Below are 22,539 nucleotides of genomic sequence, written 5' to 3' on the forward strand. Positions count from 1 at the left end.
AGCGCCAGCCACGAAGGGAAGAGTCACGCTGGGACAACGGTAAGTACCTCTGAGGCCCCGAGTCACCAGGAAGGGAGTCAGGGTGCGGGGAGGGGCAAACCCAAGGAGCTACTGAAAGCAGGGGGACAGCCTGGAGGGGGCTTCTCATTTTGTGTATCCTTATCCTCACCTTCTTGAAGACCCTTGACTGAAACGGATGGTGAGAGTCACCAGCTTAGGGGCCATTCCCTGGTTCTGAATCTGCAGAGTGTTGAGGGTATATCTGAGTCGGGACACACAGCTCAACATGAAGCAATCACAGATGGTTTTACGGGATCCAGCCCTTCAGGAAGTTATTTCCGAGGGAACAGCCAGCCTGGTAAACTAGATAAAAGCCCCCATAAGGTCTAATTTCCCTGAGAAGGAGAACTCTCCATCTCCCCCCATAAACACCAAGAGGAACGCTCCAGATGAAGCGGCTGATAAGGCGGTATGCCAGCCACCTGGATGACCCGGAAGGACTTTGGGATGACCTGGAAGGACTTCCCTGGTGGTCTAGTGGCTAAGACTCCACATCCCAATGCAGGGGCCCAGGTTTGATCTCTGGTCGGGGAACTAGATCCCACACGTTCCAACTAAAAGATCCTCTGCGCCGCCACTAAGAACTGGTGCAGCCAAATACCCAGATATTAAATATAAAGTGACGACATTCACCCACTGAGGCTGCCCCTCACCGGGGTCACAGGACATGCTGTGGCTGGGGTGGCCCTTCTGCGTGAGCCCCTCAGGTAACCTGACTGCTGCCAAAACCAAAGGACAGTTCAGGAAGCCTTATGAATTTGTGGTCCCAGCTCCCCCTTCTGGGTCTTACTAAAGAAGAAAACATCAGGCTAATTCACAAGAAAATGGGGAAAAGCAGAGTAGAGAAATCAAGAGACAGATCTCAGCAGGTGAACAATTTTTAAAGGGTTATTAAAAATAAGGTGAATAAAGCGAATATCGATAGAATGAAACAAAGAGGAAAACAAGCGGAGAGAGGGACTTCCCTGGTGACCCAGTAATTAAGATCCATGCTTCCAGTGTAGGAGGCACAGGTTTGATCCCTGGTTGAGAACCCTGCATGTGGCCAGAAAAAAAAAAAAAAAAATTAGGGAAGCTAGCAACCTGGGGAGAAGGCAGACTTGTGTTCCAGAACGCTCTCTGAAGTTCTGCTTGGCCATGAAAGTTTCGAAAGAGAAAAAGTAATCTCAGCTAATCATTGATTGCCATCTCCCTTTGCTGGCAGCCTTGTAACCTTTCTTTAGATGTTATCTTGTTCACACAATTTCTTTGGGAGATTACTGAAGGGGAAGCTAAGGAAAAGATCTAGCCATCTGTTAATTCCTTTTTCTTCATCTCTATTTCTTTGATCTAAGGAAAGAAACAGGTTAGGCAAAGTATTGTGTGAGCAAAAGATTTGAAAAGTGGGCTTGGGCCGGAGGTTAGTTACAATAAGGCTTTGCTAAAGTGACAAGACAAAAGGGACCTCCTGCAGAGAGCTCTTTCCTGCAAAAAAAAAAAAAAAAACACCAAAACAAAACATTCTTTTCCTGCAAAAAATTCTTTCCTGCAAAGAGCTGCTTACAAATCCCCACTCTTGGACATCACTCCATTTCCAGGGCATCATGGGCAAAGGTCTATCTCCTACAACTTTCTCCTGCTGACAAAGGGTGTCTATTCTTAGAGTGGAATATGTCGACATGGGTCTGGAGCATCTCTGCTGACAATTTTAGTTGCCCGCTTACACATATGGGCAGAGCAAGCTACAGTTATTTTGATGTCCACAAAGATACAGACTATTACGAGCAATAGCGTTAATCGCATTCTCTTGCGGCCAGTTCTTGGAATGATGCTATCCATAAATTCAGTACTGCTCAAGATGGCACAGCTTATATCATGGCTGCTGTCTGGTCATCACTCAGTTAGCCTTTTCCCCCTGGGAGCAGTTACAGTATCTGTAAAACAACTCAGGAATGTACATCCAACACTGAAAGATTCTGTGATTCTATTGTCCTGATCATTAACTGCTTGAGCCTGCTCTTTTGTGATTCAGGGAGGCTCGGGAGGCTTCAGCTTTCCTTTTCTCCTTTGGCTGTGCCAGGTCTTCTAGTTACAGTATGTGGGATCTGGTTTTCTGACCAGGGATCAAACATGGGTAACTTCAGCTTTTCTATAAACAAGAGCAGGGGGCATGGAAAGACCTTTGTGCTTGGGGCGGGGTGTGGGGGGTGGGTACCACAGTGTTCTGCTTGGTTTCAACTCCTCCCTTCTGCCTCCCCCCAACCAACCAACCAACCAACCACTTTTTATCCCAGTAGATTGGTTTGCATTTGCTAAACATAAAAGGAATCATCTAGTTTTCCAAAAATTAACCTTTTTTTCTTATTTGTGGTATAATACACGTATATAAAATTTACCATCTTGATAATTTTTAAGTGTAGAAGTCTGCGGTATTAAATACAGTCATATTTCTGTGCAGAAATGAGCACCCTCATTCCCACAAGTCCTTTCAGCTTGTAAAACTGAAACTCTCCCCATTAAACACAGACTACCCCTTCTCCCCGCTCTTGGCCCCTGGCAGTCACCACTGTACTTCCTGTCTCTGTAAATTTGATAACTCTAAGTACCACATCCATACATGACCACTGGATGTGAGAGTTCGACTGTGAGGAAAGCTGAGCACCGAAAAATTGATGCTTTTGAACTACGGTGTTGGAGAAGACTCTTGAGAGTCCCTTGGACTGCAAGGAGATCCAACCAGTCCATCCTAAAGGAGATCAGTCCTGGGTGTTCTTTGAAAGGACTGATGCTGAAGCTGAAACTCCAATACTTTGGCCACCTCATGCGAAGAGCTGACTCATTGGAAAAGACCCTGATGCTGGGAGGGATTGTGGGCAGGAGGAGAAGGGGATGACAGAGGATGAGATGGCTGGATGGCATCACCGACTCGATGGGCATGAGTTTGAGTAAACTCTGGGAGTTGGTGATGGACAGGGAGGCCTGGCGTGCTGCGATTCACGGGGTCGCAAAGAGTCGGACACGACTGAGCGACTGAACTGAACTGAACTGAACTGAAGTACCACATATTAGTGGAATTGTATAGAATTTGCCTGCCAGTAAGTCTTTCTCAGGGCTTCCTAGGTGCCGCTAGTGGTAAAGAATCCACCTGCCAATGAAAGAGATAAAGAAATGCCTTTTTGATCCCTGGGTCAGAAGATCCCCTGGAGGAGGGTATGGCAACCCACTCCAGTATTCTTGCCTGGAGAAGCCCATGGACAGAGGAGCCTGGTGGGCTACAGCCTATGGAGCTGCAGAGTCAGACGCGACTTAGCACGCACGGACACGTCTTCCAGCGAGTTTTCTGTCGATGTTTTTCCTTTGAACTGGCCATATTTCCTGTCTCTTTGTTTGCCCTGTGATTTTTGTTGAACACCGGACATTTAAATCTCATAATGTGGTAACTCTGAAATCAGATTCTCTCCCTTCCCCAGGGTTTGTTGTGTGTTTTTTGTTGTTGTTGTTTGGGAGCTTTTTTATTTTTATTATTATTTTTTTAATGTTATAGGCTGTCTCTGAAGTGTGAACTTTGTATGTTCTTAGGTCTTTTCTGAGCCTTGGGCACACGCAATCACTTCTACTTTTCCCCACAGATGTAGGGTTTCTATTTTTTAATGTCCTCATCTTTAGTGTCTGACTCCCCAGAGGGGAAAATCGAAAAAAGGCAGTGAAAAAGGTGTCCGGCCCTTTAAATCCTCACTTGGGAGGGGGGCAGAGGCTGCAGCAGGGGGCAGGGGCTGCAAGAATGACTTCTGCCCCCTCTGTCTGAACCTTGGTGATAAGCCATCAGAATCCAGATCCCCCACCCCTGGAGCATCGGTTGTTTCTGCTCACGGTCCTTTCTGCAAGCCCTCCAGGTGGGGGGCGGGCAGCTGCCTCCGGACTGAGAGCTGACGGGGATGCCCATTTATGGTCGGAGGCTTCTCCTTGAAGTTGGAAGCCTTCAGGGTTCCAGAACAGTTCCATCAGAGAGACTGCCCTGCAGTTGCTGTCCAGGTGGGGAGACAGATTCCTGGTGCTTCCTGCATCACCATCTTCCAGAATTTTCTCTGATCCAAAGCCTTTTGCACAAGAGTGAGAAACAGTCGGGGATTGAAGAAGGGAAGTTCCCAGCACTCCTGGACACAGGAGCCTCACTCACTATGGTACCAAAACCCCGTGTATGAAGCCCTGACTTGGCTGCAATTAGATTGAGAGAACAGAGCACAGAATGGCAAGAATTCATGAGATTATGGAAGGTGTGATGTTTAAACAGGCTTTATGTAAGCAGTTCTGTCTCCTTTACTTAATGTTTCATGGGAATGAGTATTATGTCCTACTGGGTACATTTCCCCTACCTGGTATCATAAACTCCAAACCTATAGAAGAATACAGGATCCATGGAATTAAGATAAAAGTTCTACTAACTGGAATATTCAATCAGACTTTCTGTGAAGTGCCTCTTTTACCTGAGTGCAATTATGGGGTTGAAATTTAAAAATTTCAATGAAATTTTAATTTCCATGCAACTAAAGGATGTTTGCTCCTTGGAAGAAAAGCTATGACCAACCTAGACAGCATATTAAAAAGCAGAGACATTACTTTGCCAATAAAGGTCTGTCTAGTCAGAGCTATGGTTTTTCTAATAGTCATGTATGGATGTGAGAGTTGGACTATAAAGAAAGCTGAGCACCGAAGAATTGATGCTTTTTTCTTTCCATTTATTTTTATTAGTTGGAGGCTAATTACTTTACAATATTGTAGTGGTTTTTGTCATACATTGACATGAATCAGCCATGCATTTACACGTATTCCCCATCCCGATCCCCCCTCCCACCTCCCTCTCTACCCGATCCCTCTGGGTCTTCCCAGTGCACCAGGCCCGAGCACTTGTCTCATGCATCCAACCTGGGCTGGTGATCTGTTTCACCCTAGATAATATACATGTTTCAATGCTGTTCTCTCAAAACATCCCACCCTCACCTTCTCCCACAGAGTCCAAAAGTCTGTTCTGTACATCTGTGTCTCTTTTTCTGTTTTGCATATAGGGTTATCACTACCATCTTTCTAAATTCCATATATATGTGTTAGTATACTGTAATGGTCTTTATCTTTCTGGTTTACTTCACTCTGTATAATGGGCTCCAGTTTCATCCATCTCATTAGAACTGATTCAAATGAATTCTTTTTAATGGCTGAGTAATGTTCCATGGTGTATATGTACCACAGCTTCCTTATCCATTCTTCTGCTGGTGGGCATCTAGGTTGCTAGAATTGATGCTTTTGAACTGTGGTATTAAAGAAGACTCTTGAGAGTCCCTTGGACTGCAAGGAGATCAAACCAGTCCATCCTAAAGGAAATAAGTTGGCAATAAGAAGGACTGATGCTGAAGCTAAAGCTCCAATACTTTGGCCACCTGATGTGAAGAACTGACTCATTGGAAAAGACTGAAGAAAGACTGAAGACAACAGGAGAAGGGGACGACAGAGGATAAGATGGTTGGATGGCGTCACCGACTCGATGGGCATGAGTTTGAGCAAGTTCCGGGAGTTGGAGTGCACACAGCATGGAATAGAAAGTGGGGTGCTGGCTCAGACAAAATCTCTGTGCAGTAGCCCTACGTGGAATGTAGACTGCGGCTTAAGGCAAAAGACTGTGAGCATGCCCAGCGATAACTACTGGGACTCTGAACTAGAGAGTTTTCAGGGTTATTTATTACAGTAAGTCCCCTACATGTGAACAAGTTCCATTCCAAGAATGCATCAGGAGTCCAAAAAAGCTAGCCTAGGTACCCAACTAACACAATCAGCTATGCAGTCCTGAACTGTAATGGTCTTACAATACTTTTCACTCAAATAACATATTAAAAAACAAACACAAAAAAGAAACATTTTTAATCTTACCACACTGTATCCTGAAAAGTACAGTAATACAGTGCAACAGCTGGCATACAGGGGCCGGCATCAAGTGAACAGGCAAGAAGAGTTACTGAGCTGGGAGAGGAGGTGGGAGATGGTAGAGCTGAAAGACTGTCAGCAACAGAAGACGGACAGCAAGCTGTATTGTCAGTCATGCCTTATGTGATTGGATACGCCAATGTGCCTTTGTATCTTTGAAAGTTTGCAACTTGAAAGTTCCTAGGTAGGGGATTACAGTACCTAGTTTTCAGATGTTAATTGAAGCTACCCCATGATTGAAGGATATACAATGATCTTTAAACCTGAAATATCCATAACGTCTAGGCAGATGTCAGAAAAATGCTCCAGTGGAGATGGCAGTGCCCAGAAAAGTCCCATCATAAGATGGAAGTGGTTTTCCCAGGATGGTGCTGCCTGCGGAGACGGTCAGGAGCGGGAAGCCTCTTCTCTGAGGACTGAATCTGCATCTATGTGAGCAGTTCTGAATTCCACCTCTGGACAGCGAATGCCCCATTAACAGCTCTTAACTGACCTTCAAAGAGCTGCTCGGTCTATGGACAGCAGTTCCCAGGTGAACAGACAACCTTGTCTTTGGAAGGTCACCACTCTGATCAAAGAAGGTGAAAACAGGTCAGTCTGGTGGGCTGAACCGCAAGCTGTTTTCCGAGCTGTGATGGGAGAATTGGCAGTGGTGAAGTTTCCCATGTTTTGGTTTCTGCAGACTCACGGTCAGGCAGGAGGGTGATGGAAAACTAGCTTCTTAAAGGGATGCCTGGGGACTTGCCTGGTGGGCCAGTAGTGAGGACTCCTAACCTGCGCTTCCACTGCTGGGGCCTGGGTTTGATCCCTGGTTGGGGCACTAAGATCCTGCAAGCTGAGAGGCCAGGCCAAAAAGAAAAAATTAAAAATAAATAAATAAAAGGATGCCCATATGGGGCATAGCCCCGTGGAAATCACTTTGGAAATTTGAGGGCACTTGTAAGTAGGACATGACACTTCAGTGCCCATTGTTGGAACCCTCTTCCAGCTTAATAAGCAGAGATTTCGGTGTGTTCACTTAAGGTGGCCACCACCTGGACCCATGAAATAAGTGGACATGGGGTCCTTGCAGCAATATTGAGATGGGGCTGAATCTACACATGGCCCTCTTGTACCCCCTCCTGAGGTGGCATGTTCTCTGGGGGGCAGGCCTGGATCGTAACTGGCAGGTGAGACTAATGCTGGTGTCCTGGGGGTGCACATGGTCCTGCCTGGAACAGATCCCAACTCTGGAGTGGGCTTTGCTTACCCAAATGCTCAGAATGACATAAAATATTTGGAACAGAAGATATTGTGCCAGTTTGCATGGCCGGTCATCATTTCTTCAGACCAAGGACCCCACTTGTAGCCCATGATGGCCAAAGTATCCGTTTGGTAGGGAATTGGAGTGAGCAGTTGAAACACCAGTTTAAAGTGGACCAGTAAAGAGCTGGGCACACACCTCTACATGTAACACAGGCATGAGTGTGGACAAAGGGGTGTCCCCACTAGGGGATGTCTCTGTTTTTCTGATGGGTCTGGGGAAGACAAAGCAGGGAGAAACGCAGATCAGACTATGCAGTTTTTGCCAAGGCAGGAGGATACCCATATACCAACTCATTTTTTTTTTGTTTCCCACCACACCACTTTTTTTCTTCCCATCTGGCTTCCCAAGTGGCGCTAGTGGTAAAGAACCCACCTGCCAATTCAAGAGACATAAGAGATGTAGGTTTGATCCCTGGGTCAGGAAGATCCGCTGGAGGAGGGCATGGCAACCCACTCCAGTATTCTTGCCTGGAGAAGCCCATGGACAGAGGAGCCTGGTGGGCTACATAGTCCATAGGGTTGCAAAGAGTCAGACACGACTGAAGTGACGTAGCACACACCTGCTCCTGTGGTCAGGGCTGCAAATACAAGTGCCCAAGACAGCGATGATTCCCAAATAAGAGACAGAAACATTACTTCAAAACTTATGTCAGAATTCCTAAGTGCCTGCTGGGGCAACGTACGCCTTCACCCCCCGACAAAGTTAGGGTCGACAGTGAATGCAGCTACAGTGGTGCTGTTTAAAGATAGCTCACCAGCTCCAAGGCTGTATCCTGAGCCCTTCACCTCCCACCTGCTTCTGAGACAAAAAGGAGCAGGCTCTCAGAGGCAGGCTCCCCCGGGAACTCTTGTGTACAGACCAAGGCGTAAATGAACACTTTGCTTTTCAAAAAAAAAAAAAAAGCTCACCAGTTCTGCACCTGTGTGACCAAACCCTCTGTGGGCCGAGGAGGGAGACACCACTGGACTAGCATTGCTGCCTGCATTTTGGACCAGGACAGTAGCCCAACCTAATGTCCCTTCCAAAGGTGGAAGCCTTTGGGGAATCAATGCAGAGAAAGTGGAACAGGATCAGTGTAGAGAAGGCAGAACAGGAGCTAAGGGTAAAGTAAAGATAAATGAATTATGTCACGAGGGAAAGCCAGTATTACATTAACGCCTTGAAAGAGGCTCAGATCAAGAGATGATATTGTCTCTTAGCTCGATTACAGCCAGATGCCCGGAAGGGTGAAGCCATTTGTGCCAAGACTACTCTTGCTTTTGGAACCTGACAAGATCAGATGGAAGCCTGCAACCGCACCCTGGCTATGGATGGGGGTGATTGCTGACTGTGTGGAATTCTGTGACACGACAGTGTCTTTCAAGTTACATATTGTTCTTTGAGGGGCGGGGGGGTTTATTTGGCTGCACTGGTTGCAGCCCGTGGGATCTTTAGTTGTGGCATTCAGGATCTAGTTCCCTGACCAGGGATCGAACCCTGGGCCCCTTGCACTGGGAGCACAGTCTTAGCGATTGGACCACCAGGAAAATCCCAGTGTTTCCCTGAGTTCTGTGAGCTGGTCAAACAAATAACTGAATCTGAGGAGGGGGAAGGCATGGGAACCTCTGACTTGTAGCCAACTTGGCTGACCTGGGGTGACCTGCAGACCTCCTGCCTGCATCTGAAGCAGGGAGCAGTCTTGTGGGCCTGAACTCTTAACCTGTGGGATCTTAGATAACTCTAGTTATCGTCAGAATTGAAAGACACCCTGGCTGGTGTCACACAGAATTGCCTGATGTGGAAAGAAACCCCACACATTTGGTGTCAGAAATGTTGTGAGTGTGGCCGTGAGCGAGAGCAAAAGCGAGACCCAGGAGGAGGAGGAGGGGACGTTTTCATTGCACACGGGGATCCGATATGGACTGAGCTGTGTTCCTAAATTCATAGGTTGAAGTCCTAACCCCCAGCCCCTCAAAATGTGTCTGCATTTGGAGACAGGACTTTAAAGAGGCGATAAGGTAAAATGAGGCTGTTAGGGTGGGCCCTCGTCCAGTGTGACTGGTGTCTATGAGAAGAGGGGATATGGACACAGACACCAGGGCTGCCTGGGCAGAGGAAGGTCCGAGTGAGGACACAGCCACCTGCAAGGTGAGAAGCCTTGAGAAAAACAACCTTGCCTCCAGAAGTGAGGAAATAAACTGCTGTTGTTTGGGCCACCTGGTCTGCGTTGGTTTGTTCTGGCAGCCCCAGCGGCGCAGCACAGGATCTTGATGTTTTAGTTTGCATCTCTAGCTTGCTAATCCTGCTCACTATTTATTTTGTTTAAAACGCACACGGGGGTCCCATCGCGGCCCAGCTCTGCAGCCCGTCCCCCGACAGGAAGTCCACTCCCCCTTCCTCCTCATCTTTTTCCAGCTGCTCGGCCTCCCAGCACCCGGCTCCCCGCGGGCGTGAGCGGCGGCACTGCCTCCTGGATCCCTTCCCATTCGCCCTCTCCTCCGCGCTGCGCTCGGACCGACCTGCCACAAGCGCTCCAGCTCCTGCGAGGATGTTGTCTAGTCGCTAAGTGGTGTCCGAGTCTTTGCGACCCTGTGGACTGTAGCCCGCCAGGCTCCTCTGTCCAAGGCATTTCCCAGGCAAGAATAGTGTCACTCCACTATTGCCATTTCCTTTTCCGGAGGTTCCTCCCGACCCAGGGATCAAACCTGAGTCTCCTGCCATTGGCAGGCGTATTCGTTACCACTGAGCCACCTGGGAAGACTTGCGAGGCTGTTACTGGATTTTAAAAGCCTAGTACCTGCCCCAAGGTAGCCCCCGGGTCTGGGATCTAGAGATGCTAGAAGCTCGGCGTGGGAGGCAGAGACCCTCGCAGCCCACGTGGTTAGGGGAATTAATTCGGGGACCACCGGCAGCCCCAGGCGCGCACACCGGGGCGGCGCGGGGTGGGGGTGGGGGGGGGCGGTGCGGGGCTGGCAGGGATGGGCGGGGGGCGTGCTGCGATCCTGCGGAGCGGGAAGCAGCCTAGCCGCCGGCCGCCCGGAAATCCCCCAGCCGAAGCGCGGGCCGCGCGCCCTGGGGTCTCCGGGAAGAGCGGTGGGGGGAGGGGAGGGCCCGGAGCCGCCCCTCCCCCGGGCCCGGCGGCGCGGATCTGAGAAAGCAGAAGCGAGCGGCCCTCCGAGGAGTCCCATTGGAGCAGGGATCTGGGAAGAGAAACTTGCGGCCGGGCTCTCTGAAGCGCTCCGGGAGGCCCTGGATCCGGCAGGGTCTTTAGCCATCATCGACAAGGGAAGGTTGGGCCCCGGCTCCCCGCCTCGCAGTCTTCGCCTGCCCCGCCCCGCCCCGCCCCGCCAGGCTAGCCGCTCCTGTCCCGACGACAGGCCGTCGGCGCGGACCGGACCGGTGCGCACCCCCGGGAGGCCGCGCCGCAGACCCGGAGCCCGCGCCTCCCCCACTTCCCGCGCCCTCTCAACCCTCCTGGCCCTCGGCTGGACGCCCCCGTGCCCCCCGCATCGTACCTCCCAAGGTCCCGGATCCCCGCGCGCCACCCTTTCACCCCCTTGCCCGCTCCTTGTACCCGTTGCCAGGTCCCCTGAGCCCTTCCGGGCCCCCGACCTCCTCCCCAGATCTCCGGGGCGGCGCCGGGCAGGTCCCCGGGAGACCCGCCGGCCGCCGGGGAGGAGAGCACCATGCTCCGGCTCCTGGCCTTGCTGCTCCCGCTGCTGCAGCCGCCCGCGCGCGCCCAGGAGCCCTCGGCGCAGGACGTGAGCCTGGGCGTGGTGAGTGCAGGGGTCCGCCGGCTCCGATTTGCAACAGAGCTGGGAGAGGAGAACAGGGGCCTCGACTTCTGGGTTCAGAGAGGGCGGCGGACGCTTTCCAAATGTCCAAAGAACGACCGAGGATGAAGACTGGGAACCCGAATCCTTGGATTCGTCAGGAGGTTGAGGGCCGGAATTTGGAAATCTGAAAAAGGGTTGGGGTGGGAAGGTGGGGACCCTTGGTAACAAATGAACACTAGCAAACCCGGGGCTGGAGGGCCTGGACCTTGAGGTGGGGAGCAGACGGTTCTCCTGGGCTGGGGACCTGGGGCTGGCCATACCTGGTGGGAGGTGAGGCTTCCAGGATGGTGGTTGGATGGGAGAGTCCCTCCACAAACCTTTCTCCTTCCCCTGTTTCCACCTCTGGTCTAGGACTGGCTGACCCGCTATGGCTACCTGCCACCCCCTCACCCTGCTCAGGCCCAGCTGCAGAGCCCTGCAAAGCTGCGGGATGCGATCAAGGTCATGCAGAGGTTTGCTGGCCTGCCGGAGACAGGTGTCCTGGGTATGTGGCCCCCACCCCCTCCCCAGCCCTGTCTTGGCCCGGCACCCAGCCCACCCCACCAACTGCAGGGTCTAAACATCTGCATGTAGCTGAATCACCAGGGGCTGTGAACATGCTGACTTCAGGTCCCAACCCGGGAGGTGCTAAGACATTCCTGTTTCAGTAAATATTTATCAGGAATCTCTTCCCATGAACTGACATGTGAGGTCATTCCAGGCTCCACTGGAATAGTGGTGAACAAGGTAGAGGAGGTCCCCGCTCCCAGGGAGCTAATGTTCTAGAGGGAGAGAGGCACAGAGCAAGAACAGTGATGAGTGTTCCGAAGAGAATAAAATGCTATGATCCTCAGGGGCTGGTCCGGGCAGGGCAGTCCCCTCTAAATAAGGTCACGTGAGCCGGGAGGAGCTCATGTGACATGAAGAATTCCTAGGACACAAAGAGGGGGAATCAACCCTGGGGAGATGGAGGAGGTGATCTCGAAGGCTGGTGCAAAGGCCCTGTGGCAGACACAGGCTTGCATGCCTGTGATGAAAGGTGGACTGCAGAGCTAAACAAGAGCCTGATTAGGGGCCAGGAAAGGTATTTTGGTTTGACTTCAAAAGTGATAAGAATCGCTGAGAGGGTTTGAAGGAGGGAGGCAAGGAGACCTGATTTACAGTTTTGAGTTTCCTCTGCTTACTGGTGGGGAATGGAGAGTGGGGAGCACAGAGACCACTATGCAGGCAAGGATGCTATGAGAAGCGGTGAATCCAGAATGTGTATTTCGGAGGCAGAGCTGAGAGGCTCGTCCGTTGGGTTAAATGAGAGGAAGAGGGAAGCAGAGGGGTCCAGTCCAGATACGAGGGAGGTAGGAACCTTCTGGCCCCAGGATGTGCTCGGTTGCTCCTTGTCACCTCAAACCACGAGGTGAGGTTGGACCTTCACTTGGAGCCGAGGGGACTGCTGGGAATGGAGCTGAGCTGGGCAGGGGGATTCTGGGTGACCTGACCTGGGAGGGGCTTGCCACCTGAGACTAGAGACCAGGCTGGCCCGGGGACTTTGAACTTGACCTGGATGTGATGGGGACTCGGGAGCTAGCCTGTGAGGTGTGAGTAGCCTCCCAGGGGCTTCCAACCTTTAAGAGAGGCGTTCTCCTGGCACCCCCAGGGTTCTTTCTCTAGAATCCAGCTGCCAGGACTCAGGGAAGCTGGCTGCCCAGATCCTGGCCTGAGACTCTTGAGTCCATCCAGGGCCAGGTGCGGAGGGTGATAGTACCCAGAGGGCAGTGCCATAGTTTGGTACGAGCTGGCGTTCAGAGTCAGACAGCCTGGCTCCCAGTCCAAGCCGTGGGGCCTTTGTGAGCAAGTGTTTGGAGCTCTCGGAGACTCAGTTTGCCCATGGAGAACGTTAGCTCGCGCCTGCTGCTGATCCCACGTCTGCTTCAACCTCTCCCGCAGACCTGGAGACGATGGCCATGATGCATAAACCCCGCTGCTCCCTGCCTGATGTGTTGGGGGCGGCGGGGCTGGTGAGGCGGCGGCGCCGGTACGCTCTGAGCGGCAGCGTGTGGAAGAAGCGGACACTGACGTGGAGGTCAGTCCTGGCACCCTCTCGACCACCCTGGGGCTGCCCTCTGGGCCCCAGCTTCATGTGTCTGCCCTCTCTCCGCAGAGCTCCTCACTCGGCCCTCCTCTTTGCAGGGTCAACTCCTTCCCCCAGGGCTCCGCACTGAGCCAGGAGACGGTGCGGACCCTCATGCACCACGCCCTGACCACTTGGGGCACCGAGTCAGACCTCAGGTTCCAGGAGGTGGGTTCGCAGGGGCCCACGGAGCCTGACATCCTCATCGACTTTGCCCGGGCCTATCACCAGGACAGTTACCCCTTCGATGGGCAGGGGGGCACCCTGGCCCACGCCTTCTTCCCGGGGGAGCACCCTATCTCTGGGGACACGCACTTCGATGATGAGGAGACCTGGACTTTTGGGTCAAAAGGTACCATCTCCCCTCTTCTGAGAGGTCCCCTGTCCAGATCTGCCTGTCCTTAAGAGTGAAGTTTACATTACATTTACTGATGGAGGCTGTATCAGTTGGGCTTCTCCAGAAAAACAGAACCAGTAGGATGGGTGTGTGCACGTGTGTGTGGAGAAAGTGATTTACTTTAAGGAACTGGCTCACAGAATTGCAGAGGCTGGTGAGCTCCAAAATCTGTAGGGCAGGTCTGCAAGTTGGAAATTCAGGAGACTTGATGGTGCAGTTTTGAGTCCAGTATTTGCAGAGCAAGCCAGCTGGAAACCCAGGCAGGCTTTCCTTGTTGCAGTCTTTGGGCAGAATTTTTTCTTCTTCAGGAAACCTCAGTTTTGGTTTTTAATGCCTTCAACTGATTAGATGGGCCCCGCCCATACTATGGAGGATAATCTGCTCTACTTACCATGGCTTATAGATGTTATTCATGCCGATAAAATAACCTCCACGACAACATCTTGACTGGTACTTGATCAGGCATTGGGATACCCTAGTCTGGCCAAGTTGACACAGAAAATCACCCATCACAGAGGGGAAGTCCAAGTTGGGGCTGAGGACTCAAAGGGGCAAGAACACAGGTCTGCCAGTAGCTGAGTCAGAAGAGTAACTGGCAATTGCTACACAGGGTGTCACAATTACGCAGAATCACAACAGAGGAAGTTCTTAAGCCTGGGGGTGCTCACACGAAGGCTGGCTGAAGGGATGGGGACTTCCTGGAAGCGGTGACTTTGCTTGTTTCACATATGTAGACAATGCATGCCAACTAGTGCCCAGGGTCCCACTCTCCTGGAGTACCAGGGTGGGGGTGGGAGGGGACACATAAGGCACAAGCCAGTGAGCTCGCTGAGGCCAGGGGAGTCAGAGGTGGGGGTACAGGGGTGAGGAACAGCCTGGGATATTCGGGGCTGGAAGGCACACATGTGCTGTTGGGAGCAGACCGCAGAGGATGGAGGGCCAGTCTCATGTGATGAGAGGGGCCTGGGAGGGCACATGGAGGGGTCTGGACAATCGGATTCTAAAGGCAGTGGGATCCATGGAAGGTTTTGCATTTTAGAGACACCACTGGCTGCCATGGGGGGCAAGATGGGGACAGGGAGGCAGGGAGGTAGCTGGGGGTCCAGGTAAGAGACGGTGGGGGCGATGGGGGTGGGGGCGGAGGGCAGTGGGCAGCTCAGAGGGGAGTCCATCAGGATGGACAGAGACTGGGATCTGATTAGATTCGGCAGCAAAGGGGGTGAGGATGGCCGGATACCAGCCAGGTTTCTGGCTCAAAGCCCCTCGAGGATGGTGTCCCATCGATGCAGGTGAGAAGAGGGTGGGGAGGAGGAGCAGGCTGGGGAGGGCAGGTGAGTTCAGGTCGGGGCCTGTGTCTGCAGTGCCGAGTCGGTGCAGGTGGCGCATTGATGGTCTAGTATCTTGTGCTAGAATTTGGATTTCTCCAACTTAAGTCAGGTTTCCCAGAACTGGAGCGCAAGAGGAAAATTCTTGTGCAAGCAGTTTTGGGGGGCACATTCTCAGGGGAAAGGGAAGCAGGAGAGACGTGGGGGGAGGGAGGGGGCAGAAGCTAAGCTAGGATGTGGTCTCAGCTGGAGAAGAGCCTGACCCCGCAGGGAACTCTCTGGAGAGTAAATGGCGCTCCAGGGTTGGTTCTGCCTGGAGGCAGGGGGCCTAACACTTCCACTCTCCATCCCTGGAACTGCTGGGGGTGGCTGGGCCGGGAGGGAGAGCCATTTGCTGGGGATGGGTCCTCAGGCTCTGCAGAGGGACTTAGGTGAGGTGGGGATAGCACACACAGATCCACCGCGGGGAGGCTGTGTAACAGCGTTTAAGAACTTGGGGTTGAAGCTGAGCTCAATTCAGGGCTCCTCCGCCTGCTGCTGTGTGTGCCAGCTACTTGGCCTCTGTGTGCTCCGTCTCCTCACCTGAGGAATGGGGATAATAGTATGTACTGGTCCCATGGGCTTGCAGATGAAACGAGAAATTCACCTACAGCACTCAGCACACTGTTCACGGTCGGCCACTATGAGCTGGGTCTCCCAGCACATTTGAGAGTTGGTGATACCTGGGGGGTCAGGTTCCAGGAGAAGGTAGAATGAGAAGACCAAGTTCAGAGGTGGGGAAGTCTCACAATTAAGGGGAGGGCTGCAGGCAGTGGGTAGGGGAGGGATGAAAGCAGATGGAGAAAAACTAGGTTGAAAGGTGATTAGCGAAGACAAGCGAAGGAGGAAGTGGGCAGCAGTGAGCAGGGCTTCAAGTCATCCAGTAAGTTACTTATGGTTGGATCTTGCCATGTGGGGACAAAGTGACCTTAGTGCCCATGGCTTGGTGGGTGGAGGGAGAATCCAGACCACAGAGGCGTGAGAGGAGCTGAGCAACAGAAGGCTGAGTTCAGACTGCTGACCAGAGAGCTTGCTGGGGGGGGCAGCGGGCTGTGGATGGTGGGCAGACAGGTCCAGGGGGTGTCCTAGGAAGAGGGAGTCTTGAAGACTCAGGGACAGTGGATGAGCCAATAGAAAGAGGTGGGGGATGAGTGCATGGATCGCAGATTAACAGATGGATCAATGAACCGATGAACGGACACACGGATGGATGGAGGGACAGATGGACGCATGCCTGCATGAAGGCAGAGATGAATGGATGGGTGGGGCTTTATCCTTGTCCTGGAGGAGGTGAGTGAGGCAAGGATCTCTCCCAGGGCAGGGCAAGAGGCAGGAGATGAGCTGGGGGGGTGGGGGTGGGGATGAAGCTCTGTGCCCCATGCACAGAAGCTTACCGATGACACAAGCGGCCTGTTTTGATGAAACAGGAAATTTGTCATCTAAGAGTTGCCGGCTGGGACTGGGTGGCACCTGGAGGGGCTTTGAGGCTGAATGGGGGGAGCAAAGGAGCTGCCTGCTGAGGCTGTGGGTGAGGGTGAGGGGAGGTGCAGAGGACCCCCAGAGATGAGCACCGGGAGTCTCTGCGGCTGGATCTGCACGGTTGTGCAATTTCCCTAGCTGAATAGCGTGACAAGGGTGCAAGGAAGGGGTGTGGGCAGAGGAGAGGCAAGGACACTTGGGGAGGGGGGGTGGTAAAATATGAAAAAGATCTACATGATAAAGACACCAAATGTCCTCCATCCAATTTCTTAGAAAAAGCTCTCTCATATTGAGAAAAGCCACAATCAACATGGGAATTCATCAGTACTTATGAGTTTGACTAAGACATCTGAAACCACTGCTGAGAAGTGGGACAGCCCAGCCAGGATTCCGGCTTCCTCATTGAACTTGACCTCTCTGTGCCTCAGTTTCCTCACCTGTAAAATGAGGATAGGAGGTAGAAGTAACTGAGGACAAGCCTTTGCTGCTCTGCTTATGACTCACTCATCTTGTCCTTAGATTCTCACTTAGTGGCCTTGAGGGGTGGAGAGAAATTTGCTTTTCAATTCACCAGGTTACTTCTAATAATTGCAGTTTCACCACTGCTCACTCTAGTTAGAGATTTCCCTGACGGTAGATCAACCTGGGGGTGGTGGGGGGGGAGGTGCGCTGGTTGTGTCTCGCTGTCTCTGTCCCTTCTTAGCCTCTCACTGGCTCAGGAATCAATGAAGAGCTGGGGTTCGGCCAGCAGCTGGGAGCATGGAGACAGCTTGGTCCCGGCGCCTGGGCTGGGTCCCCAGGGAAAAACCTTCTGTGGTCAGAGAGGTTGGGCGCCAGGGCCAGCGGGCTGTGGTTGGAGAGTGCCTGCTAGAGCTTCGAGTTCCTAGTTGCGAGTTCCCAGAGATGCAGGCTGCAGGGGTGGGGAGGGGAGGCGAGGGCCCCAGGGAGGTGGGGGTGGGGGGTGGAGGCTGTGGGAGGGAGAGATGGAGCGGAAATAGAGGACTGGGGGTCCTGGGCACTAGCCCGGTTGGGATAGAGGGAGGGGGAGAGAGGCCATGGAGTCTGACCTTCCTTCCCTGTGGGTGCAGAGGGGCGGGGCCTCTGGAGCTGTGAGAAGGGAGCGTCCCCAGAGCTGGGGCTCCCTCAAGAGAAGCACACACTCGGAGGATCCTGCTTCCCCTAGAATGTTTCCTTTTTTTTTTTTTTTTTTTAAAGAATATTCATTTATGCATTTGGCTGCGCCGCCAGGTCTTCCTGCGGCCCTCGGGATCTCGCTGCGTGCAGACTCTCAGTTGCAGCCCGTGGGATCTAGTTCCCTGATCTAGACCCCCTGCACTGGGAGCGTCGGGACCAGCGGAGAGGTCTCCCCACAGCGTCTCTGCACGCTGCCTTCCTGGGGCAGCGGCTCCATCCTTATGCAGTTGCTCCTCCCGCTGTCCCTGCCCTGTCCCCCTGCTCTTTCCTAGTCGGCTCTGAGGTCTTTGCAGCCCGTCCCCCGCCGTGTGCAGCACTACCAAACCAGGCTACAGGAGACTATCCACCAAATAAGTGCACCCATAGAGGAGGGAAAAGATGACTCAGGGTGGGGGTCTGGACAGAGGAGGCCACGGCCACCTCGGAGGGTCTCCTGGCTGCTTGTGTGCACCAGAAGGCCCCTTTCTCCGGGGCTTCCTGGGAGCGCTAGGGGTGGGGGTGGGGCCCGGCTCCAGCGCATTCTCCCTTCCTCCCCAGATGGCGAGGGGACGGACCTGTTTGCGGTGGCTGTTCATGAGTTCGGCCACGCCCTGGGCCTGGGCCACTCCTCAGCGCCCGACTCCATCATGAGGCCCTTTTACCAGGGCCCAGTGGGCAACCCCGCCGAGTACCGCCTGTCCCAGGACGACCGCGACGGCCTGCAGCAGCTCTACGGTACCGGGGGCGGCGGGGTGCTCGCCCCCTGGTGGCCTCTGCAGTAGCGTCAGGAGACCCAGCCCTGTAACCCTCTTTCCACAGGAAGAGCACCCCAAACCCCATATGACAAGCCCACACGGAAGCCCCTGGCTCCTCCTCCCCCGCCCCCTGCCCTGCCCCCGGACAGGTGAGTCCTCTCCAGGTAGGAGGCCTTGGATGCGCTCCCTAACCTCAGGGTCCTCCTTTCGAGATGGGCAGGTGAGAGTCCCTGCCTTGTAGGATGTGGTCAAGATTAAATAAAAGGAGCGGAACCCCGCCCCTCCTCTCCACTCACCTCTCTTTTCCTTCCCAGCCCCCCCCAACCCCTCCCTGATCGATGTGATGGCAATTTTGACGCCATCGCCAACATCCGAGGCGAAACTTTCTTTTTCAAAGGTAAGTGACTTCCATCTCCCCGACCCCATACAGCTGGCTTCACACCCACTTAGAGTGACCCGCCGCCGGGGCCCCGAGGGTCGCAGGAATGCCGGACTTTCAGTGCCAAAAATGGGCAACTCTGGCCCAGCCGGTCACCCGAGAGCCACTGCAGCCTTGATTTTTGATGGACCTGCGCGCCCCCGACCCCCGCTCCCGCCCCGCCCCGCCCCGTCCCCAGCAGTGGGAGGGGAAACCCCCGACTGTGTCCAAGCCACACCCCGGCGGGCGAGTGGGGTGCGGGGTAGTGGAGGGGTGTACAGAAAGGGTGACCTGCCATCTCATCTCAGGCCCATACGCCCACCCATTCTTCCTCCCTCCACTCGCCCCCCAACCTAGGCCCCTGGTTCTGGCGCCTCCAGCCCTCGGGACAGCTGGTGTCGCCCCGGCCCGCCCGGCTCCACCGCTTCTGGGAGGGGCTGCCGGCCCAGGTGAAGGTCATTCAGGCCGCCTACGCCCGGCACCCGGACGGCCGGATCCTCCTCTTTAGCGGTCAGTGGGGTCCGGGTTTGGGGGATGGGGGGCGGCGGCTAGCGCCGGGCATGCGCAGCGCCGCTCACCCGCCCCCCGTCCCCCCGGCCGGTCCCGCCCGCAGGCCCGCAGTTCTGGTCGTTCCAGGACCGGCTGCTAGAGGGCGCCGCGCGGCCGCTCACCGAGCTGGGGCTGCCCCAAGGAGAGGAGGTGGACGCCGTGTTCTCCTGGCCGCTCAACGGGAAGACCTACCTGATCCGGGGGCGGCAGTACTGGCGATACGACGAGGCGGCGGCGCGCCCGGACCCCGGCTACCCGCGCGACCTGAGCCTCTGGGAGGGCGCGCCGCCGGCCCCCGACGATGTCACCGTCAGCAACACGGGTGGGAGAGCTCGCGCACCCGGGGCGCCGAGCGATGGGGGGCCAGGGGTCGTGGGGTGGTGGGGCCTGCAGAGCCCGGGGTGGGGGGAGAAGCGGTGCGGAGAGAGGGGTTTGGAGGGTGGGCAGGCGTGGACCAGCCCCTCAAACATCTCCCTCCCCGCAGGTGACACCTACTTCTTCAAGGGCGTCCACTACTGGCGCTTCCCCAAGGGCAGCATCAAAGCCGAGCCAGACTCCCCCCAACCCATGGGTCCCAAGTTCCTGGACTGCCCCGCCCCCAGTGTGCGCCCTCCGGTCCTCAGACCCCCCAGAGCGACCCTTAAACCCGGAGACTGCGACTGTCAGTGCGAGATCAGTCAGGCTGCAGGGCGGCCTTCGGTGCTCCTCCTGCCTCTTCTGTCCCTGCTGGTGGGGGGTCTGGCCTCCCCCTGAGGGGACCTGCGGCTGCCTGGAAGGGACCGGATCGCCCACGGGGCCCCTGCGGGTTGTGGCTGTGGGAAGTCTGTCCCAGGGGCAGGGCTCAGCCAGGATGCAGCTGGGGATGCCAGTGGAGCTAAGTCCAGGAGGCTGGAAACACAGGGCGGGCCCTGGCACTGAACGCCCCTGTGTGCAGCCAACTGGGCCTTCCTCCCCTGCCCTGGCCATGACCCCGCAGGACTGTCCTTTTCCCGGAACACCTGGCCTTTCCCGGAGCTTAGGCGGCTGAATTCCTGCAGCCCTGGCCCGGCCTGCCAACAGCAGCTGTCCCAAGTGCTTGGTTCTTTACAGGACAGCCCCTTGCTGAGCCAGCTCTCCAGCCTCTGCTCTAATGTTTCTCATCCTGTCCTCCCTCCACAATGTCCCAATCAAAGCACATTGATGGGGTCCCAAACCCAGCTCTGGTACCACCCCTGAGCATGTGTCCCAAGTCTGGGGTGACATCAGTGGTTCACACGTGGGTGAGGCTCCTGGGATGGACCCTGTGGCCCATCCTTGGTTCTGGTCACCACGCTGGTACCAGAACTGCCCACATTCAGTAGGACACCCTCCTGCTCCTAAAACACCTGAGCCTCTGCCGCCCCCTCCAGAACCCCTTGGCTCCCATCAGCTTGATGCTGGTGGGAAGACAGTGGACTGGTCCCCTCTCAGTCTGGGGTCACTGCCTCCTCAATGCTCCTGGGTGACAAGTGGGTGGAACCTGGGCCACCTCAATGACGCTCCTCCCCACTGAATTCAGGATCTAAATGAGTGCCTCTGCAACTCTGCTTCTGGAATATTCCACACAGGATGACCCAGGAAGGGAGTTCCCTAGTGGTCCAGTGGTTAGAATCTAGGGCTCTCACTGTCATGGCCTGAGTTAAATTTCTGGTCCCAGAACTAAAATCCTTCAAGCTGTTCCATGTGGTCCAAGAAAAAGAGAGAATGACCTAGGGAACTTTAAAAATGCAGATTCCATGTCCTCACTGTGAATCCTCACTCTGGGTCTGGGGCTAGGAATCTGTCTTTGAACAAACTGGGTGGTTGATATGGGGGTGGGCTGGGGGGTGGCCCGATCTGCAAGGGACCAGGGCCAGAAGCTGCCATCTCTGGTCTCTGTCTTCTGACTTGTGTGTCCCCCATCATGTTCTCCACCCAGGGGCCAACCTCTTCCTGTTTACAGAGCCCAGTGCATGGCCTGGGTGAAAGAGGTTCACCCCCATGGCTGGAGTCACTCAGTCACATTTCTTGGGTTGTCACCCGGCTTCAGCAGGCCCACAGTGCTGCCCACAGCTGATCCAGGGGCATGGAGCCCAGCGTGGTCATGACCAGACCAGAAGGAGGATGACAGCCAGGTGTCTTCAACCAGCCAGGGACCTGGGAATTCAAAGGCACCAGAAGCCCTCTGGGCCTCTGTCAGGACCCTTTCTAAGTATGAGGAGGAGGCAACTTGTATTCGCAAAGTTTGTCAGCCCTGAAGCAGGACAATAAAAATAACAGGAGAGAAAAGCCTTCATTTCCTCAGAGCAGTGATGGAGCCCCAAGGTGAAGTTTGGTGGCAGGAATGTGACAGACCCGGATCACTGTTTTACAGAAGAGGCTGGAATCCAGCATTGATGGGGGATAGAGTGGTTGAGAATGAATTGGGGGAGCAACCAAAAGTTGGTTGGAGGGGCCCAGAGAGGGTTGTCCCATGTGACATTTGAGGCTCCTTTCACTGCAACAATGGACACTTCTCCAGCCTCTCAGAGTTCATGAAGTCTGCTTCACAAAAATGTCACATTGCATTGAATTGTGTTATTTAAAGATTGGAAAATAAATGATACAAATTATTAAAATAGAAATGCTTAAGACTTTAGTATTTCAAAGGGCAACACCAGAAAAGTAAAAAGACAACCCACAGAATGGGGACAAAAAATTGCAAATGATACATGTGGTAAGGGCATAGAGCCAGAAAACTTATACCTTGTGTATGTGCGTGCACGCTCAATGCTGTCTCCGTGGCCCCATAGACCAGAGCCCTCCAGGCTCCCCTGTCCATGGGGTTTTCCAGGCAAGAATATTGGAGTGGGTTGCCATGTCCTCCTCCTGGGGATCTTCCCTGACTCACGGATTGAACCTGGATCTCTCCCATTGCAGGTGGACTCTACTGCTGAGCTACCGGGAAAGCCTCGGGAAATCGTCTAGTGGTAGCTCAGAAAGTTAAAAACAGACTTAGGGATTGCCTGCTGGCGGGCCCTGGAGGATGCTGGCTTAGGGGTGCAGGATGGTTTCTTGAGATGATAAACGTGTTCTGAAATTTTCGGTGGTGATGGTTGAGTAGTACTATGCATTAAATTAGGCACTTTCCTGGGTGAATTGTACGATATGTGAATTATATCTCACCAAAA

The 22,539-nt window shown here is 54.0% G+C and overlaps 1 protein-coding gene across 1 annotated transcript; it reads left to right on the forward strand.

Moving 5' to 3' along the window:
* Positions 1–9,741: 9,741 nt before the first annotated feature.
* Positions 9,742–21,993, forward strand: MMP25 (matrix metallopeptidase 25). Its single transcript, XM_061152668.1, has 11 exons — positions 9,742–9,933; positions 10,882–11,073; positions 11,485–11,617; positions 13,054–13,189; positions 13,297–13,589; positions 18,209–18,385; positions 18,470–18,554; positions 18,720–18,802; positions 19,181–19,333; positions 19,437–19,694; positions 19,857–21,993. The coding sequence occupies exons 2-11, from the start codon at positions 10,984–10,986 to the stop codon at positions 20,123–20,125; spliced, it is 1,677 nt and encodes a 558-aa protein (XP_061008651.1). The 5' UTR covers positions 9,742–9,933; positions 10,882–10,983; the 3' UTR covers positions 20,126–21,993.
* Positions 21,994–22,539: the final 546 nt, after the last annotated feature.

This window comes from Dama dama, chromosome 10, assembly GCF_033118175.1.
Source record: "Dama dama isolate Ldn47 chromosome 10, ASM3311817v1, whole genome shotgun sequence".
Taxonomy (NCBI): Eukaryota; Metazoa; Chordata; class Mammalia; order Artiodactyla; family Cervidae; genus Dama; species Dama dama.